Source organism: Lissotriton helveticus, chromosome 7 (genome assembly GCF_964261635.1).
Source record: "Lissotriton helveticus chromosome 7, aLisHel1.1, whole genome shotgun sequence".
Lineage (NCBI taxonomy): Eukaryota > Metazoa > Chordata > Amphibia > Caudata > Salamandridae > Lissotriton > Lissotriton helveticus.
This window is the reverse complement of record NC_136068.1, coordinates 1,061,611,031-1,061,630,913: the sequence shown is the minus strand read 5'-3', so window position 1 is coordinate 1,061,630,913 and position 19,883 is coordinate 1,061,611,031. Positions and strand designations below refer to the sequence as shown.

Sequence of the window (19,883 nt, the reverse complement as noted above, 5' to 3'; positions counted from 1 at the left end):
TAAACATCACTACTAGACTCGCAGGACACGCTTATATTTCATAAACAGTGTCCGTTGGTGTCAACCCAACCAGTATCTCAGAACTGTTGCAGCATTTGAAATCGTGAGGTGAACCAAATGTGTTTGAAATTCACTTTTTCTAGACACATTTCAGTCTTTAGGCAAGTAAACCAATAACACTCATTCTCTCCTATTTCCATTGTGATAGCAGACATTCTATAATATCAGTAGACAGGGGGCAATTGCATAATGTAGCTGGGCTTCAGCTTTCTTCGGCCATAGATCACCACAGGGAATTTGGATGGTCAATCATTACTGCTTCTTTGTTCAGGTGATTGCGTTACATCTTTGTGCTCCTCTCTCTCTTGTGCAAACCATTTCTGACAGGTCAACGTGTGGCATGTAAATAATCTTTCCTTGATGGAAATCGGAAACACAAAAACCTGACTAGGATGGCTTATGGAGTGGAGAGAGCAATGAGAAGTGCATTTATGTGTGGGCAAAGAAGGTAGATGGAGCAGTTGAGTCGGCGTTTTCAAGGCCTGTGTTGTCCTACATGGCAGCCTCACCACCTTGGGTCATGTGTTTTATCTGGCTGCACCTCAATATGCAGTTATCACCTGTTCCATATACACATTTCTTGCATAGTAATAAAATAAATCCCAAATGTTTTCAAGTGTTTCACAACATTGCATCTTTACTCCTTCTTAGGAGACTGTTGGCATTCCAGGTGGTTACACTTAATACCCCTCTCTGCTGGATGTTCTGCACTGGGCTATTTAACGTATTTACTACTTCACCATTTCCTGTGCATCAAACTACCTCTCCTTTCCCCAACCCAGATAGTCATCCATACTTTAGCGTTTGCTTGGTGCACAGCATCTATTGTTGAGTCCTACCCCCGCTATGAAACTTCAGTATATCCCCTCTTATGAATTATTCTATAGGGCTAAAAAAGTACAGGAAGAATGTTTAGTCTGGTATGGTTCTCATGTAGATTCACTGATATGTAACTGTCATTGATGGCAGCCTAGGCTTGGACAATGCTCCTCCTTTGCCTCCAGTTTGAGCATCCAGAGCTTCAAGTTGCTTGTTCATAGATGTCTCAATATCAAGAATTGCCTTGATTCCTTCTTTAGTTTTGCACAGATATTTCTACATGCATTGGGGATTATTGGGCTTTTCTGAAAACGTGTGCCTCCTTACTTGTAAAATACCTGAAAAAGTTTCATCGAAAGGAGATGATGCTTTAGAGACACAAGAAGCATCCTCCTCAGTTTTCAAATTACACAAGAAAGCTTAACTTGTGGAGGCAGCTTGGAGCCAGGGCCAGATCTATTGGGTTTCATTTCAATAGATTCAGATATATTTGTATTGCTAAATATTTCAGATTGTATTAAATCCTCTTCCTATTCCTGAATAGCTTTTTTCCAGAATGCACTAATTGTTGGGATTAGGATTTCTTATTCTACTGGATAATAAAATCGCTAAATAATAAAGTGTAAAAGAAATAAGTAGAGTAACAGGAAAACATCAAGGCCTGATGAGTTTACCGGGTAATTGTTGGAGTCCTTCAAAGTAAAATTGTGAGATTTCATACTTATACATTTGATATGTTATGTTGAATGCTCTTATAACGTGCACAGCTACTCCGAAGAGTGTCCCGGCGCGAGTCCAAGAGGAGTCACCGAAATGTCGCTAGGGGAAGAGGTAGGTGTTTAAAAGTTTTTTGAAGGCTAATAGGTCTTGGGTATTACGCAATGGAAACCAGGGCCGGACTGGCTATAGCAAGCACCGGGCAATCCCCTGGTGCGCCGAATGGGTGGGGGCTGGTTTTGGGCCCTTGGGGACCGTTTTTGTTACAGGGCCAAATTGGCCCTGTGCCAAAATCGGCCGAAAACCGGACCCGGCAAAGAGCTCGGCGGCACCCCCAACACCCCCGAGTGGAGGGGGGGGGGGGGAGGTGGCGGCGGCCGAGCACTTTGCCAGGGCCGGTTGTGGTTCCCACTCCGGCCCTGATGGAAACGGATGGGCATTCCAAGCTTGGGCTGCCTTGACGGCCAGGGAGCAGCCGCCCATCTTGTGGCGAGTGAAGTGGGGCACTTTAGATAAGAGAAGAGCTGATGAGTGTAGTTGTAGAAGGAAAACCGCTTCTGCAAATAGGTGGGACCCTCACCATTGAAGGCTCGATGGGCGATAACCAGGGATTTGAATTTGACCTGATCAGCCACGGGAAGCCAGTGGAGTGAGTGGAAATAATTGCGCACGCTACTCCTCTTGGAGATTCCTAGAAGAAGCCTGGCTGCCGCAATCTGAGTGACCTCGAGTCTATTCAAAGAGTATCCTGGGATGCCCACATACAAAACATGGGCGTCCAATCGGGAAAGGATAAAGGCACGGATGACCGTCTCTTTAGCAGGCCTAAGGAGGAGAGGAAGAAAGCTCCTTAATCCTTTAAGGAGGCCAAAGCAGCTGCCTGAGAGCTTCTTTACCTGGGTGGAAAAGGAAAGGTTATCCTCAAACCACACTCCCAGGTTCTTTGCTGATTTTCCTTTGGAAGTTGGTAAGGGGAGCCCAGGAGGCCAGATCATGTCTCTAAAGCCAGGGGGGAATTTACCACAGAGGAGGATCTCTGACTTGTCTTCGTTACATTTGAGTTGAGCGGCCGCAAACCACTCAAAAACTGAAGACAAGCAGTGCTGAACAAAGGATACAGAATTCTCACCTTTTTCCCAGGTAAAGAGGAGCAGGGTGTCGTCTGCGTAGGCTATCACTTTAGCCCCCAAGACCTCGGCCAGATAGATCAGAGGAGTAACGTAGATGTTAAAAAAAAAGGGGGCTAAGGGAAGACTCTGGCGGGACACCTGTGGTGACTGGCTGCGGGGCTGAAGCGGCTGGCGGCAGCCAGACCTGTTGAACCCACCCTTCAAGGAAGGACCTCAGCCCAGGTGGCGCCTGATACACAAATCTCAGTGAGCCGGGCGAGCAGCAGTGAGGTTCCGTGATTTCGAACCAGACTCCATTTTGTTTGAGTTGTTCGTGATGCCATTTTTGTGTTGCCCTCACGTAGGCCGTGGAGGTAACCGAACGAACAAAGTTGCATGGGCCTCATTGTTCATGTATGCATTAACAGGCCCCTTTCTGACTTGTGAGTGAATTGCAAAGACGCTGACCCCGTCACCTGAAACTGACCCTTTCACGAAGCCAATTTCTCTGGCTGATCGTTGTCTAAGATTCCCAATCAGTGTTCAGGATATCGTTAACTTTTAGTTTACTTGCACATGTTTTATCTTGTCCAGCATCTATTACTGTTTCCTTTATGTTCTGACATTACATGGGTTGTGCTTTTCAATTATAAATTTGTCCGGCTTGCAAAGATTGAATTTGGGACATTCCTAATAATTAACTTTCGGGTTGGGTTACTGTAAATTGGGTTTTTGTTAATGTGATACTCAGTTAGAAAATGTGTCCTATTGGTCAGAATTTTGCGCAGTGGGTGTACATTTATAATGAGAATATGGTGTATAAAAAGCGATGTCTTGCTCTATGAAAATTGAGCAATTTCCTGAGTTGTACACCGTGTTGTATTGCTTGGTTTACTGTTACTAGCTGCAGCTAATAAATTTGATCTTTGACGCCATCCAGAAGTATTCCGTGTCTCTGTATTCCAAGACAGGAGAATCCGAAGTCTTCGGGTGTGTCCCTGGCACCGCTGGGTTCTAAGAAAACCCGGTTCTTCAGTTGGCGCCCAACGGTGGGGCGACTTCAGCGGTACCGGTCCAAGCCTGAGGATTGTGAGGAGCCACGTGAGGAAATTCTGGAGGAAGGCCGCCACTTCATTGACCCCTGTATGTCGATGTGGACCGAAGGTCTTTTCTGCAAAGCTTCCCGCTTTCCAACGGCTATGAAGGACTCCTGCCCTGACTGTCGCCCTGTCTTGACCCTTGATTGATCCTTTGTAAAGCGAGACGATAGACGGTCTTCTGGTGGCGTGACAGATATTTTGGTTAAGTATAAGTGGGTCGCTCCCACGATTTTGGTTCTTGGTTTTGTTTGATTCGGTTGCTGCAACAATCGAAGCCGAGGGGCTCGTATATTTGCGAGTGTATCGATAGCTGATAACCCCTTGAAGTTTGAAGCTAGGTTAGTGAGCTATAAGATGCCTGGTCTTAGCAGAATTAGGAAATGGTTTAGTTGTGGTTGTAACAGGGATTCCCGATTGGAGGATTCGTGTCCGATACCTCCGGTTGGAACTCAGACTTATGAGCTCTATTCAAAACACGGAGTGGGTCCTATCACTTATAATGAAGTGTGGGTCCGCTATACAAGGAAAGATGGTGTTTTACGATGGCCCCAACATGGTAGTTTCGAATTAAATATTTTAGATAATCTGGAAGTTGCGCTATTTAGGAAGAAAGCCCGGCCGGCAATGTTTGACTCTTTCCGCCTTTGGCGTAAGGAAGCCAAACAGCGAGAAATTAAGCAAGCAAAAAAAGATAGGAAAGATAAGAATATGTCAGTACTACAAGCTGCTAGGCAGTTTAGGGAAGATGGAGAAGAGCGTGCGAGTGAAGTCTCAGATAGACAGCGTTGCATGGCCATCGATAAATGTTATCCGGCCTTGCCACCTTCTCCTCCAAAAGTGATTGAAGATCCTGAAAAAGATCCTTTGATCTCTCATTTACTGAGATTGCCACCCCCTTATGTGCAGGGTGCTACTGCATCTCCATTACCCCCGGTTGTTGCACCCCTTGTTGTTCAGCCTCCTGCTGTTGTTCAGCCACCCGGTGCTCTACAAATGGTTTTGCCTCCTACTGCGCAACCCACTCTAGGGTCACCAGCTTTGTTACCAGCTTTGCCTCAAACTCCTTTGCCTTCTACTTCTGTATCTTCGACTCCTACTGCTCTTGTCCCTACACCTCTTTTGCCTCAAAATACTTATTCTCCTGTTCTTATGTCTGCTTCTTCTCATTCTGCTCGGAAACGAATGACTGAGACTGTTGCTAATCTGTTGTCTCCATTGTTTGGATCACTGAGTATGACCCCTGTTTCGGAACGAAAGCAGAGTCGTAGTCAGCTTCCTAGTTCCGAAGAGCGAGCAGTGTTGGAACTGTTGGCTCGTAGATGGATTTTAAATGTTTCTAGGTATAATTTGCCAGCGGTTATGGATGTTTTCGTTCAATGGGAGCCGCCTAAGCAAAGGTATGTTTTTGATGTAATGTGTACCTTTTTGCGTCAGGAATGGGAAGATAATGAGTTGGGTCCGATTCCGCAGGAAGTGCTTGATGTTCAGTCCGAATTTGCTAAAGGGACGATAGTGGAGTCTGATGTTGAGGAAGCTGTAGAGACGATACTTGATTTCAGGTCTAGATTACCGCCTCAGACATTGTACGAACCTGATTCCTCTGTTAGGAGGAAAGTGAAGCAGTATCCTATGAGAGAGGTTCCTCCTGTATGGAGAGACGCAGTTCAGGCTGATGCCGCTCATAACATTAATGCCGTCCCGGCCCATTTTCAGTGAGTATGGGTACATGTCCCTTGGAAAAGAGCAGAGGTGTTGGCTCTTAAGCAGACCTTACCTGACCCCCGTAAGAATCCTGCAGGTTATTACAAGGAGTTGTCTCAGACAGTTGAAGCGAGTATTATGAATTTAGCTGACATAGATATGTTAATGGGTAATGTAGTTCCTCAACCTTTGTGGGCGAAGATTCGTCATGAGAATCATGCGCAAGAATTAGGAGATACGTGGGCTAATATTGTTGCTGCAGATGGTCGGCAGGTAGGAGGTGCCAAACCTGAGCCCTTAGTTGCAGAATTACCTGGTAGGATTATTAATTTAATTAAAACTATGATGCCTGCTTTGCGAGTGAATTGGGACAAGTTGGCAGCATGCAAACAAAAGAAAGACGAGAGTGTGTCTGATTTCTTCACGAGGTTTCAAGAAACGTTTATCGATCATAGTGGTCAGGACATGAGTAAGGAAGGTGGTCAAAGGTTGTTCGTGGACAAATTTGTCTTTAATTTGCTTCCCGAACTTTCTAATAAGTTAAAGGACTCAGAGTTCATGGGCTGTTTCTTCGTCGGCCCAGATATTGGTTACTGCACAATATTATGAGAATAGGAATAAAGATGAGAAGGATAAAGCAGAGAAGAAAACTAAAGATCTAAAGACGAAAGTTCTTTTGCAGCAAGCTTATCCGCCTCGTCAGAATCCACCTCAGTTTCAGCAACCTCCACAGTTTCAGAGATTGTTACAGAAGCCTGAGCCTTATGCTCCGCGATTCTTTCCTGGTCCTAATCATTGTGCTTACTGTAGAGAGGAAGGTCATTTCAAGAATAATTGCCCAGCTTTGTTACAGCGTGCGAATTGTGTATCTGGTCAGAGAGGTCGTGGTGGTTTCCAGCAAGCTCCTAGGGGTAGGGGACGTGGTGTGTTACCCCAGAATGAGCGTTCCTCTTCCCTTCAGAATTCTGCGAATTATTTTGACAGACAGAATGTTCCGAGTGGTCAGTCTGCACAGTACTATATTGATGATTATTATGTCGAGAGTGAGAGTGCTGGTTATAATGATAGTTAGGACAGCCATGGGCAAAGTAAGGGAGTAGTGTCAGTTCCAGTAGACCAGAGTGGACCTTATGTTGAAGTGATTACATAAGGTGTGGCAGAACCTTTTCTTTTGGATACTGGTGCGACGAAGAGTTCTATTATGCACTGTAAACTTCCTGGCGCACCTTTGTCTGGCTTGACCAATGTTTCAGTAGGATTTTCAGGCGCCCCAGTTTGTAACCCGGTTTCTAGTCCTTTGCCTCTTTCTATTGGTCCTTGTGAATTGGAAGCTCCTCTTATTCTGACGACTGGTTGTGATGAGAATCTGTTGGGTTTGAACTTGCTGAAAAGATTGTATGCGACATTACATTGTTCTCCTTCGGGAGTACATCTTACCTTGGGTAAGAAAGTGATTTCCCCGATGTATTTGTCTAAAGATTGCCTTCCACTGGAATTGCGTTCTCTTCCTAATACACTTTGGGCTACAGGTCCCAATGATGTTGGTCTCTTGCAGATTCCACCCTATGTTGTTACTCTCAAGTCGAATGCTAGGCTACCTCGTATTCCACAATATAAGATATCTAGTGATGGCGAGAGAGCTCTTATGGCGATTATTTATGATCTGGTTGAGAAGGGTGTAGTTGAAGAAACGAGAGGTAACGTGTGTAACAGTCCTGTTTTACCTGTCCTTAAGCGTACTGATGCTTCTCAGCCACCTGTGTACCGGTTTGTGATCGATCTTCGAGAAGTGAATAAGATTGTGGTGCCACAGTTTCCTGTTGTCCCTGATATCACTGCTTTGTTGACTCTGATTCCTTCTTCGGCAGCCTGGTTTTCTGTTATCGACCTGAAGAATGCTTTCTTTAGCATTCCAATTGCTGAGGAGAGTAGAAATATTTTCGGCTTCTCTTTAGGAGGCCGCAGCTTCCGGTTTAAGAGAGCTCCTCAAGGTTATTGTGAAAGTCCCTCAATCTATAGTCAGGCGTTGAAAACTCAGCTTGATGATTTTGTGTTGCCTACTGGTGCTACTCTTATCCAATATGTTGATGATTTGCTGGTCGCTGCCGATGATGAAGAGATTTGTAAAGAAGCTACTCTTTCTTTGTTACGACATTTGTCTGACCTTCATCATAAAGTGTCACCTTCCAAGTTACAGTATTGCCGACAAGAAGTAACCTACTTAGGTCATCTCTTGTCGAAGGAGGGAAGAAGATTGACCCCAGAACGAAGTCAAGCGATTGCTTAAATGAGTGTGCCATCCACACAGAGAGAAGTACGTGCTTTCTTAGGTATCACCTCGTATTGTAGGCAATGGATCCCTAACTTTTCATTGCTAGCGAAACCTTTGTTGGCGCTGACTATTAAAGATACTCCACATCCTCTCCCTTGGTCTGATGAGTGTCAGAAAAGTTTTTCTGAATTACGTGATGCATTGTGTTCGGCTCCGGTATTGGGTACTCCTGACTACAGTAAACCTTTCACGTTGTATGTTCACGAGAGAGAAGGTTGTGCATTGTCAGTATTGACGCAACAATTCGGAGACAAGCAACGCCCATGTGCGTATTTTTCAGCGACGTTATATCCGGTAGCTAAAGCGTTGCCGAGCTGTTTGAGAGCTACAGCGGCAGCGGCTGTTTCTATCCGACAGTCAGTTGGTTTGGTATTGGACAATACGCTGATTGTGATGGTCCCACATGCAGTGGATACCTTATTGAATAGGACTAAGACTCAGCACCTTACTAGTGCACGTCTGTCAGGTTATGAGCTGACTCTTTTGGCTAGCCATGTGCACATTAAGAGATGTAATGTGTTGAATCCAGCAACGTTGTTGCCGATTTCTGTAGAGACAGATGCTCAAGAACAGCATGATTGCTTTCTTCGGACAGAGGAAGAAACGAAGGCTAGAGTTGATTTGAAAGATACTCCTCTTACGAATGTTGAAGGTACCCTATGGGTAGATGGTTAGTGTTTCAAGCTTCCGAATGGTGAGACGACTGCGGCATATGCCGTCACAACTTTACATACAGTTGTTGAGACAGCACGCATAGCACAGAATTCTGCGCAAGCAGCAGAGTTGATGGCATTGACTAGAGCGTGTGTGTTGTCAGAGGGAAAGCGAGTGAATGTCTATACTGATAGCCAGTATGCGTTTGGTGTTGCCCATAGTTTTGGACGTTTGTGGAGAGAAAGTGGATTCCTTACTTCATGGTGCGAAAATTCAGCATGGGCAGTTAGTGAATGAACTTCTGGAATCACTTACTCTCCCAATGCAGATTGCAATTGTGAAGTGTAGTGCGCATAATAAAGTTGTGGATGATGTAGGTCGAGGGAATGCGTTTGCGGATGAAGTTGCGAAGGAAACGGCGAGAGATATGATGAGCCGTATGTATGTTGCGGGCCCTGCTAATTGGGTCATGGCTGGTGGAATGTGTGAAGACACAATAGAAAGTGTGAAGTCATTTCAGGCTGAAGCTACGGAAAAGGAAGTGAGTACGTGGAGAGAAACTACGGGTATGTTGGATCCGACGGGTTGTTGGGTTGAGTTGTCAGAACACCAGCGATGGTTGTTGCCTGATGCGTATGTGCTCCCAGTGGTTACTATGGCTCATGGAATGGCTCATATCAGTTCAAAAGGGATATGTAGGTTGTTGGCTCCAGTATGGCAGAATGCTGGAATTCCTAAATGTTCTGAGAATGTGGTGAAGCATTGTATGATTTGCTTGATGCATAATCCTGGCAAGGGAACTCCAACTCCAGCTGGTCATTTTGCTCCTCCAACTTATCCGTTTGAAGTGATACAGTTAGATTACATACACACGGAGAGATGCAATAATTTGAAGTATGTCCTTGTGGTTGTTTGCGCCTTTTCCAGATGGATAGAGGCTTACCCCCTAAAGGATAATACTGCCTTGTCTACAGCCAAGGTTTTGCTCAAAGAGTATTTCCCTAGGTATGGTTTGCCGATAATTGTATGGAGCGACAATGGGAGTGAATTTGTGGGTCAAATCATGAAGAAAGTATGTGCTGGTTTGGGAATAAATCAGAAATTCCATGCTGCGAATCACCCCCAGTCTGCTGGACTTGTTGAGTGCTATAATGGCACTCTCAAATTGAAATTGGCTAAAATACAAGCGAGCTCTGGTCTTACATGGCCAGATGCCTTGCCGTTGGCTCTTTTGTCAACAAGGACGACAGTGCATTCTCGTGTGGGACTTAGCCCATACGAAATAGTTTTTGGTCGTCCAGCGCATGTTTGGGGTGTGCCTCGTCCTAAAAAGTACAGCGAAATTGAGTACCCTATGTTGGTGGATTACTTACATGACTTGACTGCTAAATTACGTGTTCTCCACCAACAGGTCTATAACAATTTGCCGACAGCTACTGCAGATCCAGGCTATACGATTCAACCTGGCGATTTTGTCTTGACCAAGAATTTTCAACGAACCAAGAATTTGGAACCAAGATGGACTGGACCACATCTGGTCCTTTTGGCCACTAGAACTGCTGTTAGGATAGCTGGTAAAAAAAACTGGGTGCATACCACCCATTGTAAAAGAGTTCCTTTGCCCTTACCGTATGATAAGTGGGTGAGGGATGGTATAGCCGACGTTGAATGTGAAAGAGTTCCTAGATTAGTACCTTTTAGTGATGCACATTTGACATGGACTCAGTCAGAACGCGAGGATGATGATGTTCTGCAAGCTGCTGTGCCTCCACATCTGAAGCTCGACACGACGAGTCCGGAGCTCCTTTTTAAAGACCCAACTGTGCTTGGTAAAACACGCTACAATTTGAGACCAAGAAAGACTGTTCTCATGGACAAATAAAATCTGAATTTTTTTATATAGTGAATTACACCTTGTCAGATCAAGAGACTTTTTTACTTTTTTTTTTTCGAGTCACCATCCGGACTCAGCTGCAGGGTCGCGGTACAGCCTTAAGGGGTGGGCCACGTATTGACACAAGGTCTGTGGTTCAGGGTCGTTAGTACATTCTTGACGCACACTTAAGTGAAGAAGGTAGTAGCCGTGAGCAGCACGTTAGAGGATGGAGTCTTTTGAGTCCGACAAGGGTGTTAAGAGAGTCCATTTTAAAGCAAAAATGTGTACATTGGTTCGTAACATGTTTTTGAATACTGTGTTTTCTAATGCTTTTGAATATTACGCTGGTTTGTGTGGGTTGGATTATCTATATTTCACAACAGACGCTTGCATCTACCTCCCAACCTACTCTTTCTTTTTCTACTGTGTCCCCACATGAGTTTCATACGTTGCCTGAACATGAACAGACACGAAGATTAGAATTTGTGAACAATTCGTTTATACAGATGTTGCATCAGCATCAGCTATTTGTAAATACCACGAATTGTTGGGTGTGTGGTCTTATGCCACATACGATTGATAAGGGAATGCCATATTTAGTTTTGCCTTTTTCGCCTAATGGGTCAGTAAGGGCACTCCAATCAATGTTTATCTATGCGAATGAAGCATCTCTTGTACGTTCCGTCAAACATAATGCGAGTAACAATGCCTTGATACAGGGAATAGTAGATATGATCAGAGATATTGATGCGTATAATGTTATCCCTAAAGATGAGGTACGAGCATATATTGGTTGGAACAAGACTGGATATAGCATTAGCCTGACAGAGAAGGAGAGACGAAAAAGGTCTCCCCCTATTTGGATTGTACCCCACCGAGGTCATTTTTGTCTGCAAGGTAATGGGCAGAATCCGAGAGCTCAGCTTGGTAAGAATGTGTGTGTTCACACCTATGTCTATACATCCCAGAAATCTCCACCGTTCGTGCCAGCTAAAGGCACGTATTTTGTTTGTTACGACAGAGCATATACATGGTTGCCTTCTGATTTTTCAGGCACATGTTATGTGGCATTTTTGCTTCCCCCTACGTATACAGCTGCTTTCAATTATCATAAGACAAGATATGGTAGAGGTGTTATTGATGCGAAAGATACTGTCACACAAGAAGCTGGAGACTTCTTTAAGGGGTTTCTGCCCTTTTGGGGTCCTATGGCTAATGGTAGAAATATTCGTCAGCTTACGAGAGTGGTCGAGGCCACTATAAATGAGACTGCAGGTGCCCTTAGCAATATTACAGCTGAGCTTCAAGCGGATCGCCTTATGACATTACAGAACCGCTTTGTTTTAGATATTATACTTGCAGATAGAGGTGGGGTATGTAAATTGATCGGGTCTAGTTGCTGTGTTTTCATACCAAATAACGCCCCGACAGTGTACCAAGCCATCTTGAGGTTACATAAGTCCACTGAGTCTATACATGTAGACGAAGGGAACTGGTCATTGATAGAATGGTTTTGGGAACTGCTGTCCAAATGGGGATGGAAGATTCTGATGTTTCTTGGTATGGCTTTAGCAATCCTTTTCTCGTGTTGCTTATGCATCCAGTGTGGTCCCGCCATTTGTAGGCTTTGTGCTACGATCTGTGTGAGAAGACCCGTCCCGAGAGAAGCGAAGGATAATAAGATGATGTTACAGCAACACCTTGATGACCTGATGAGAATAGATATAGACCTGGATTCAGATTGACGTGCGTTTAGGTCATTGCCTACATAATGGCAAAAGGAGCGTCTGAGGTTCCGTGATTTCGAACCAGACTCCATTTTGTTTGAGTTGTTTGTGACGCCATTTTTGTGTTGCCCTCACGTAGGCCATGGAGGTAACCGAACGAACAAAGTTGCATGGGCCTCATTGTTCATGTATGCATTAACAGCCCCCTTTCTGACTTGTGAGTGAATTGCAAAGATGCTGACCCCGTCACCTGAAACTGACCCTTTAACGAAGCCAATTTCTCTGGCTGATCGTTGTCTAAGATTCCCAATCAGTGTTCAGGATATCGTTAACCTTTAGTTTCCTTGCACATGTTTTATCTTGTCCAGCATCTATTACTGTTTCCTTTATGTTCTGACATTACATGTGTTGTGCTTTTCAATTATAAAGTTGTCCGGCTTGCAAAGATTGAATTTGGGCATTCCTAATAATTAACTTTTGGGTTGGGTTACTGTAAATTGGGTTTTTGTTAATGTGATACTCAGTTAGAAAATGTGTCCTATTGGTCAGAATTTTGCGCAGTGGGTGTACATTTATAATGAGAATATGGTGTATAAAAAGCGATGTCTTGCTCTATGAAAATTGAGCAGTTTCCTGAGTTGTACACCGTGTTGTATTGCTTGGTTTACTGTTACTAGCTGCAGCTAATAAATGTGAACTTTGACGCCATCCAGAAGTATTCCGTGTCTCTGTATTCCAAGACAGGAGAATCCGAAGACTTCGGGTGTGCCCCTGGCACTGCTGGGTTCTAAGAAAACCCGGTTCTTCAGCAGTGAGTTTGCGACCGTGTCAAATGCCGCCGATACTTCAAGCATTACTAATGCTGCTCTCCCACCGGCATCTAGACACTCACGAATGGCCTCGGAAATCTCCACCCGTGCTGTCTCTGTGCTGTAAGAGGAACGAAAGACAGACTGTGCTGGATGCAGGACGTCTGACCCTTCAACAAACTCCCTAAGTTGTCTGGTCGCCACCTTTTCACAGACTTTTGCTAGGCTGGTCAGGAGGGATATAGGGCAATAATTCCTTGGAATCAGAGGGTCAAGGGTGGCCTTTTTCAGAAGGGGAAGGGTTTTTGCCTGCTTCCATGCTTCCGGTACCGAGGGTTTGGAAGGCGATTCCCTGGAGAACCTGTATGAAGTTGGTGTGGTAAGCATGTTCATGAAGTTGGATAACCAGTTTGAGAATCCCTCAAGGCTCCCGTCAAGATCCGGAGTGAGTCCGGGTCTAAAAGCCAACCGGACCGAGACAGGTTTGGAGGGTTCTATTTTTTTAAAGCTGGTTTCCGGTAGCAGGGCCCAGAAGGGCAGGCCAGGGCTACCTCCCAGGAGAAATAGGTGAGATAGTGGTCTGACCAAGAGACTGGTAGAGAGTCTTCAACCATGATAGAGAAGTTGGAACAAATTGGGTCAAGAATATGGCCTCCTTGGTGTGTAGGGAGATTGACTCATTGAGAAAGTTGGGCGAGCTGAAGGATGTTCTCAAAAAGCAAGGGAGTCATTAGAATCAGACTGGTCAAGATGAATATTCAGATCCCCTAAAACCATGTACTGGGAGAATCGAAGCACCCTGTAAGCCACTGCATTGCGCATGATTGCAGAAAGGACCTAACAGGGCCAGGGCCAAAGCTTCGCAGTCACTCCCTGCATTAGTGTCTCCTCAAAGGAGATCCCATTTGTCCCTGTACATTATAGCCACTCCAGCCACTCTCCCCTCAAGGCGGTCTGCTCTGGCGATCTTATAGCCCTCAGGGGTGGCCAGTGCAACAAACGGGTCAGATGTATTATCCAGCCAAGTTTCTGTAATAAACAGTAGATCCAATGGTCTAACAGAGAGATACAGAGGTCATGCCATTATCTTGACAAGAAACTACAATAGTAGTTCTTGCAAAAAAGAATAATATCTCGTATCTTGCATTTCAAAGTCAGAAATATTTGTGAAAGGGTAAAATCTTTGTAATTTGACTTTTCAGGAGCAATTTTTTTTCTTGAGGTGAGCTATGTTCCAAAATGGACTGATCTATGAGCTGTTATCTGTATATCTAAACTGTATATCTTGTACTGGCCACTCTTATGGTGGACACAGAAAAGGTTGGGCTGGTCTTATTTGTGACAATTACTAAAGAAATTAGCATGGCTCCCGGCTTTCTCACTATGAGCTGTGTGTCATGTCACAAGTGTAAGGGCATGCGCTCATAAGTTAGATATACTATCCACATCACATCACAAGATATATAAATAGTTCAGAAGGCCTACTTCTTCCCCTAAACACAGTTTGTTATCACAGTAGATGAATTCCCACCAGCACAGACCAAGACCCCACCTTCTGGAAGGAAATGCACAGATGACGAAAAAACCTGGGACACAGTCAGTCATTTATTTGTCTGTCCATTTATTTTTCCCATTAAATGTTTCCTTAATTTTTAGGTCGAAGCCCACCAGACAGCGCAACTGTTTGGTTTACTAATGACATCTTGGGAACATTCGAAAAGCTACCCTGGTAATGCATTCAACCCATTGCTTACCATTGACTTTGTTGTACGTAACTCACATTTGCTTGCTTTCTGGCTCTAGTTGTGTTAGGCTGTTCAATTTCAGTCAATACCTTCTGTTGCTCAAACGCATATTTACTGCATTCTTCCACCAGAATTGGATTTCTGTAAACAGGCCTTTAAAGCTTGTTTTGATGTTGTCACATTTGCTGTGCATTTCAAGACAGAGGTCAAATGGCAGATCTTTCCTCCAAGAATCTTAGTGTTTACTTTTTTTCTTTGGCTTTAAAGTGAGAGCATTTATGTGACAATCATGATGGCTAGTGGGGGTGTGCTTTAGGAAGGCTGCACCATGTTATTATTTTTTTCTAGCACACAACAAAATGTAAATGTCTGTAAAAGAACTGCATAGATATTTCAGAATATATCAGAATTAGAAAAGCATAAATGATGCCCTTTTTTTGGTAATTCTGAAGTTTGGAGGAAACATATTTTAATACGATCAAAACAAATCAATACACCAAGTAATGACTTTTCCACACATTATGGTTTGTGTGCTGTATACTTTTATCAATAAAACTGAATGTCTGTGCAAATGTAATGGTCATTTCAATTGAAGATGTATTGTCTGTAATGGCAGGGTGCTGCCACACCATGCATACCCCACTCTACTCTGCACCAATCCACACAACACCACTCCATAGTGAGTCACTGCACTCTTCTCTGCACCACTCCACTTTACGCCTCTCTACTCTACACCACTCTACGCCAATGTACTCTACCCCACTTTACTATACTATGCGCCACTGCACCCTTTGCCTCTGAACTCTGCACCACTTCACTCTGCAACACGGCAGAGTGCCACTACACTCTACGCCATTGCACTCTTCTGTACCACACAATACACCAGTCTATTCTGCACTCTATGCTACTGTACTCTATTGTGCACCACTCCACCCTACTCTGAAAGAATCTACTCCACGCCACTCAGGGCCACTCCACTCAGTCAATCTACACCACTGTATTATACTCTGCATCACTGCACTCTACGCCAATGCACTCTATGCCACTCTACTCTACATCAGTCCACTGTACGCCACTCCACACGGCCACTCTACTCTGAAACACTGCACCCTATGCTACTGCACTGTACGCCACTACTCTGTGCCACTGCATTGTACCCTTTACCACTCCACTCTGCACCACTCCACTCTGCACCACTCCACTCTACACCTCTTCACTCTACTTTAAAACAATCTACAGCACTCTGCTCCTCACCACTACTCTGCCACTGCACTCTACCTTACTCCACGCCACTGCACTCTGTGCCACTCTACTTTCTCCACTGCACTCTACAACACGCTAATCTACTAAACTGTACTCTCCGCACTGAACTCAACGCAACTCTGATCTGCAACACTGCACAATATGCCACGCAACACCATTCCGCTGTACGTCACTGCACTCTATATCACTCTACGCCACTGCACTCTACTCTGCACCACTCAACTCTATGCCTCTCTTCTGCACCCTACGCCAAAACACTCTGCATCACTTCATGCCACTCTAATCGATTCTACACTCAACTGTACGCCACTGCGCCACTCTATCCTGCACCACTCCACCCTGAACCACTCCACTCTACACCACTCCACTCTACACCAATGCACTCTACACCACTTTACTCAAAACCAATGCACTCTATGCCACTGCACTCTATGCCAATCTACTCTGCACCACTGTAGTTTAAGTCACTTCACTCTAGCCACTCTACTGCACTCGACACTCCACTCTGACACTCCTCTCTATGATGATCTACTCCTTTAAACTCTACTCCACTTCATGCCACTCCACTCTACAACACTCTGTGCCACTCTATACTACTCCACTCTACAACGCTCAATGCAACTCCCTCTATGCCACCCTATGCCATTTTACTCAGCGCTATTCTACTCCACTCAACACCACTCCACTCTGACACTCTATGCCACTGCACTCTACAACACTTTACACCATTCCACTCTCTTCCAGTTCTCCACTCTATGCCACTCCACTCTGACAATCTACTCTGCTCTACGCCACTCTGCAGCACTCTACCTCATCCAAAACCATCTACACCACTCCACGACACTCTACTCCAAGCAGATCTACGCCCTTCCACTCTACGACACTCTATCCATGACACTCCACTTGACTCCACTTTACGACACTTCACTCCACTCTCCTTTACCCCATGAACTTTTAGCCATGCTTAACAGAAGCCACGCTGTACTACAACATGGCTAAAACCTATTGGAAAAGCCAGTAGCTCTTGCATAGGTGAAACCTATTGGCTTTGCCAGTGCTGGTCTGGGTATCCAGTGCCTGTTTTACCCTATGGAGGCAGGCAGAGTACTTACATATACATTTGTATATTTTAGGCATTGCTTAATATTGTAGTTGTACCCATAAGTGGGGCTCTTACATATACACTTTTACATTAGTGCTATCTGTTGACTTTGTTTAAACACAATATTCAATAAAACAAATGAAAAAACATCCTAAGGTGAAAAAATTGTCAAAGTAAAGCATTAGCACACATGCCCTGGCACTGAAGTGAGCTACAATTTTTGGCAGATGTGCATGTGACTAGGTAAAATGCTGGCCAAGAGGGGATAGAGGCGTGCAAAAGCAAATGTGTGGTGAGCCATAGCAAAATGGGAATAACGCTCACAGTTGAACAGACTAGTGGATGAAGGGGTAACCCTAAGGTGTTCTATCTCTCTATATACGTGACTCTATTTTATGATTTATTTTTTGTTGGTTATTAGCCAATACTTTTTGATTTTACTAAAATTGTATGTATAAAGTACTTTGGGCTCTCGGCCAGCCCCCTTTGTCCATTGGTCTGTTACTATAGCATTCACATTTTCTTCCCCCCCTCCCAGTACAGCATGGGGCAGTGGGTCATCAGTCCACCTACCAATTGGTTGACTTCACTGTGAGTTAACAACATTCTTCCCTTTATAAAGCAGCCTATCCACACTCAAAGTCGTTCCAGTAAGTACCAGAGCTACTATGATAATATGGTATTTTCAAAACCAAAAAAATAACTTTCTAGACATTTGTTTTAGACTAATGAAAGCTCTACATCTGGCCAACAATATTTTGTAAAACCCATGACCAAAAAAAAGCACTGACAAAGCCAAAAGATTGAGGATCAGCTTATGCTTGTTATATGAAACTGACGAGACAGCTAATACAGGGTCTAGATCAGACCTAAAAATCTTAGATCTCGAGTGATCCTAGATTGGAGGGTCCGACTAGCCGCTCACAGTTAAATATTTCATTAGCCAAAAAAATGGCAATGTTATCCCAGCAGTCATTCGTATTGTCCAATGAATTTCTCCGGAGTCCTCAGGTTGGACCAGCATTTTAATGTCGGTGACCCTCACTAAAACTTTAAACATTGAATGCAAGTAGTTTAAGCATTTAAACCTGCGAAACAAAGACAGGCTACTCGTCTGGCATATGACAGAAATAGATATAGGTGAACTACAGCACTGAGTTGCGTGAGCTTTCAGCCTTTCTGAGGAATTTGTGTGGTGGGGGTGGTTTTGCAATATTTCGCCACATCTTCGCTGTCAACTACATAGATCTCGGCATGGGTGAGAAGGGGTTAAGCACCACGTAAAGTAAAGAAACAGAAGACTGGGCCAGTGTGACAGGAAAAGGGTGCGGTGCCCCCTTCTGTGCTGCCTCTTGGGTGCGGTGCGTCCGTGACGCCTGTCCGGGCAAGGGGCCGGCGATTGGCGCACAGCGGGGTGGGCGGGTTTGTTGCTGGAGCCGAGCAGGGAAGCGGCGTGGCTTGTGATCGAGTGTGCCTGCGGTGCTTCCTGCAGCGTGAGCCACAACACGAAGGCCGTGCCCTACCTGGACCTACGAAGGCTGTGCCCACCCCTCAACTGAGCAGTTCGGCGCCCCACTCCCCCCTCGTGGAAGCGGGGCGTAACTTACCTCTCTTACGCAGGCAGCGAGTCCTCCCCCCAACTCAGTTGTACAAACTGTAAACCGCCATCGCTCCTACCAGGCCGACAAACAGTGAAGCGCCACGGAACAGAACCGAAGATGGTACTGAGGAGCGAAGAGGGGAACGGTAAGTGAAATTTACACAGGGAAAAGGGGATTCTCAGAGGTTGTCGTTTCAGTGGGGCGCTCATTATTTCCATCTGCAGCAGCTGTGTGGCTTGCTACATGTAGTGCGTCTTTGCCATGCGGCGTGAGAGTTTCAAAACAACATAACTGAAAAACAGAAACACTCCGCATAATGCCACAAAAATGTATTGTTAAGAATACAAAACTATTAAGGAGTTCTTAACTTCTTTATTGACCAACACGTTTGCTCCTAACATGGAGCGAAGCGGCAGTCAGCTCGGCGATCAGCTGGTAACTGTCATCTGTGACAGTTATCAGCTGGTGACCTCACTGCTGGAACGGTGTCCTCGCAGGGACACTGGGGAGCACATCTAGTAAGGTGTCCTAGGAGGGACACAAGTATTATGAACACAACACATCCCCCTCCTTTGGGGGTAATGGGAACAGTAGAAACAGATAGAGAACGTGGGGCTCCACTATCCACAAATGTAGTCCTTAAGTTTAGCAGGCGGTCCCAACAGTCTGCCGGTCCTGCTAATGTCCACTGGTCTCGCCAAGTCACAGGTTGGAATGACAGGTAGTCTGCGCCTTGCGCCTGCAGGTCTGGATGAAGGAACAGAACGGTCCGCTGGCTGGGTGTCTTCATGTATACCTTCATCGCTCCTGTCACCTGGGGTGGCAGGAAATTCAATGTCAGATTCAGTGTCAGAAAAATAAAGTCTTGCAGCACTCCCATTGTGTGCCCTGGATTGCCCTGTAGTGGCATCTAAAGGTGTGTTGTCCACTCTGGCGTTCCCAGGATGTTTTTGGGCCGACAGTGCAGAGAAATGCCAGACCTTCCCATCACTCAGGCGTGCGGAATTACAGTACACTTCACGGACGGTAAGAGGTTTGGTGTATCTCTCTTGACCCTTGCCGACATGTCCACTCCTTCTTACCTTTACCACATCGCCCGCCCTGATTTGCACAACCTTGCAACCGTGTTTCTTGTCATAGTAATTCTTACTCCTGGTTTGTGCTTGGGCCAGTTTTTCTTCCACCATTTCCGAAGACCAGTGTACTCTGCGGGCAGCCTTAACCCAACCCACATTGTCCTTTGTAAGTGGGGTCCGTCCGCGCATAAG

At 45.1% G+C, this 19,883-nt stretch overlaps 1 protein-coding gene across 2 annotated transcripts in view; it reads left to right on the top strand.

Annotated features, from left to right (window-relative positions):
- CYTH1 (cytohesin 1) overlaps positions 1–19,883 on the top strand; it is an 836,242-nt gene that overhangs the window by 196,049 nt on the left and 620,310 nt on the right. Inside the window, exon 1 of one of the 2 annotated variants that reach the window (XM_078653933.1) lies at positions 18,441–18,760. The exons of the other annotated variant lie outside the window; for it this stretch is intronic. Coding sequence (XP_078510059.1) covers positions 18,733–18,760 — 28 coding nt within the window. The 5' untranslated portion in view covers positions 18,441–18,732. Of the gene's footprint in view, positions 1–18,440; positions 18,761–19,883 lie in introns of those variants that run through there. 2 annotated transcript variants of the gene reach the window in all.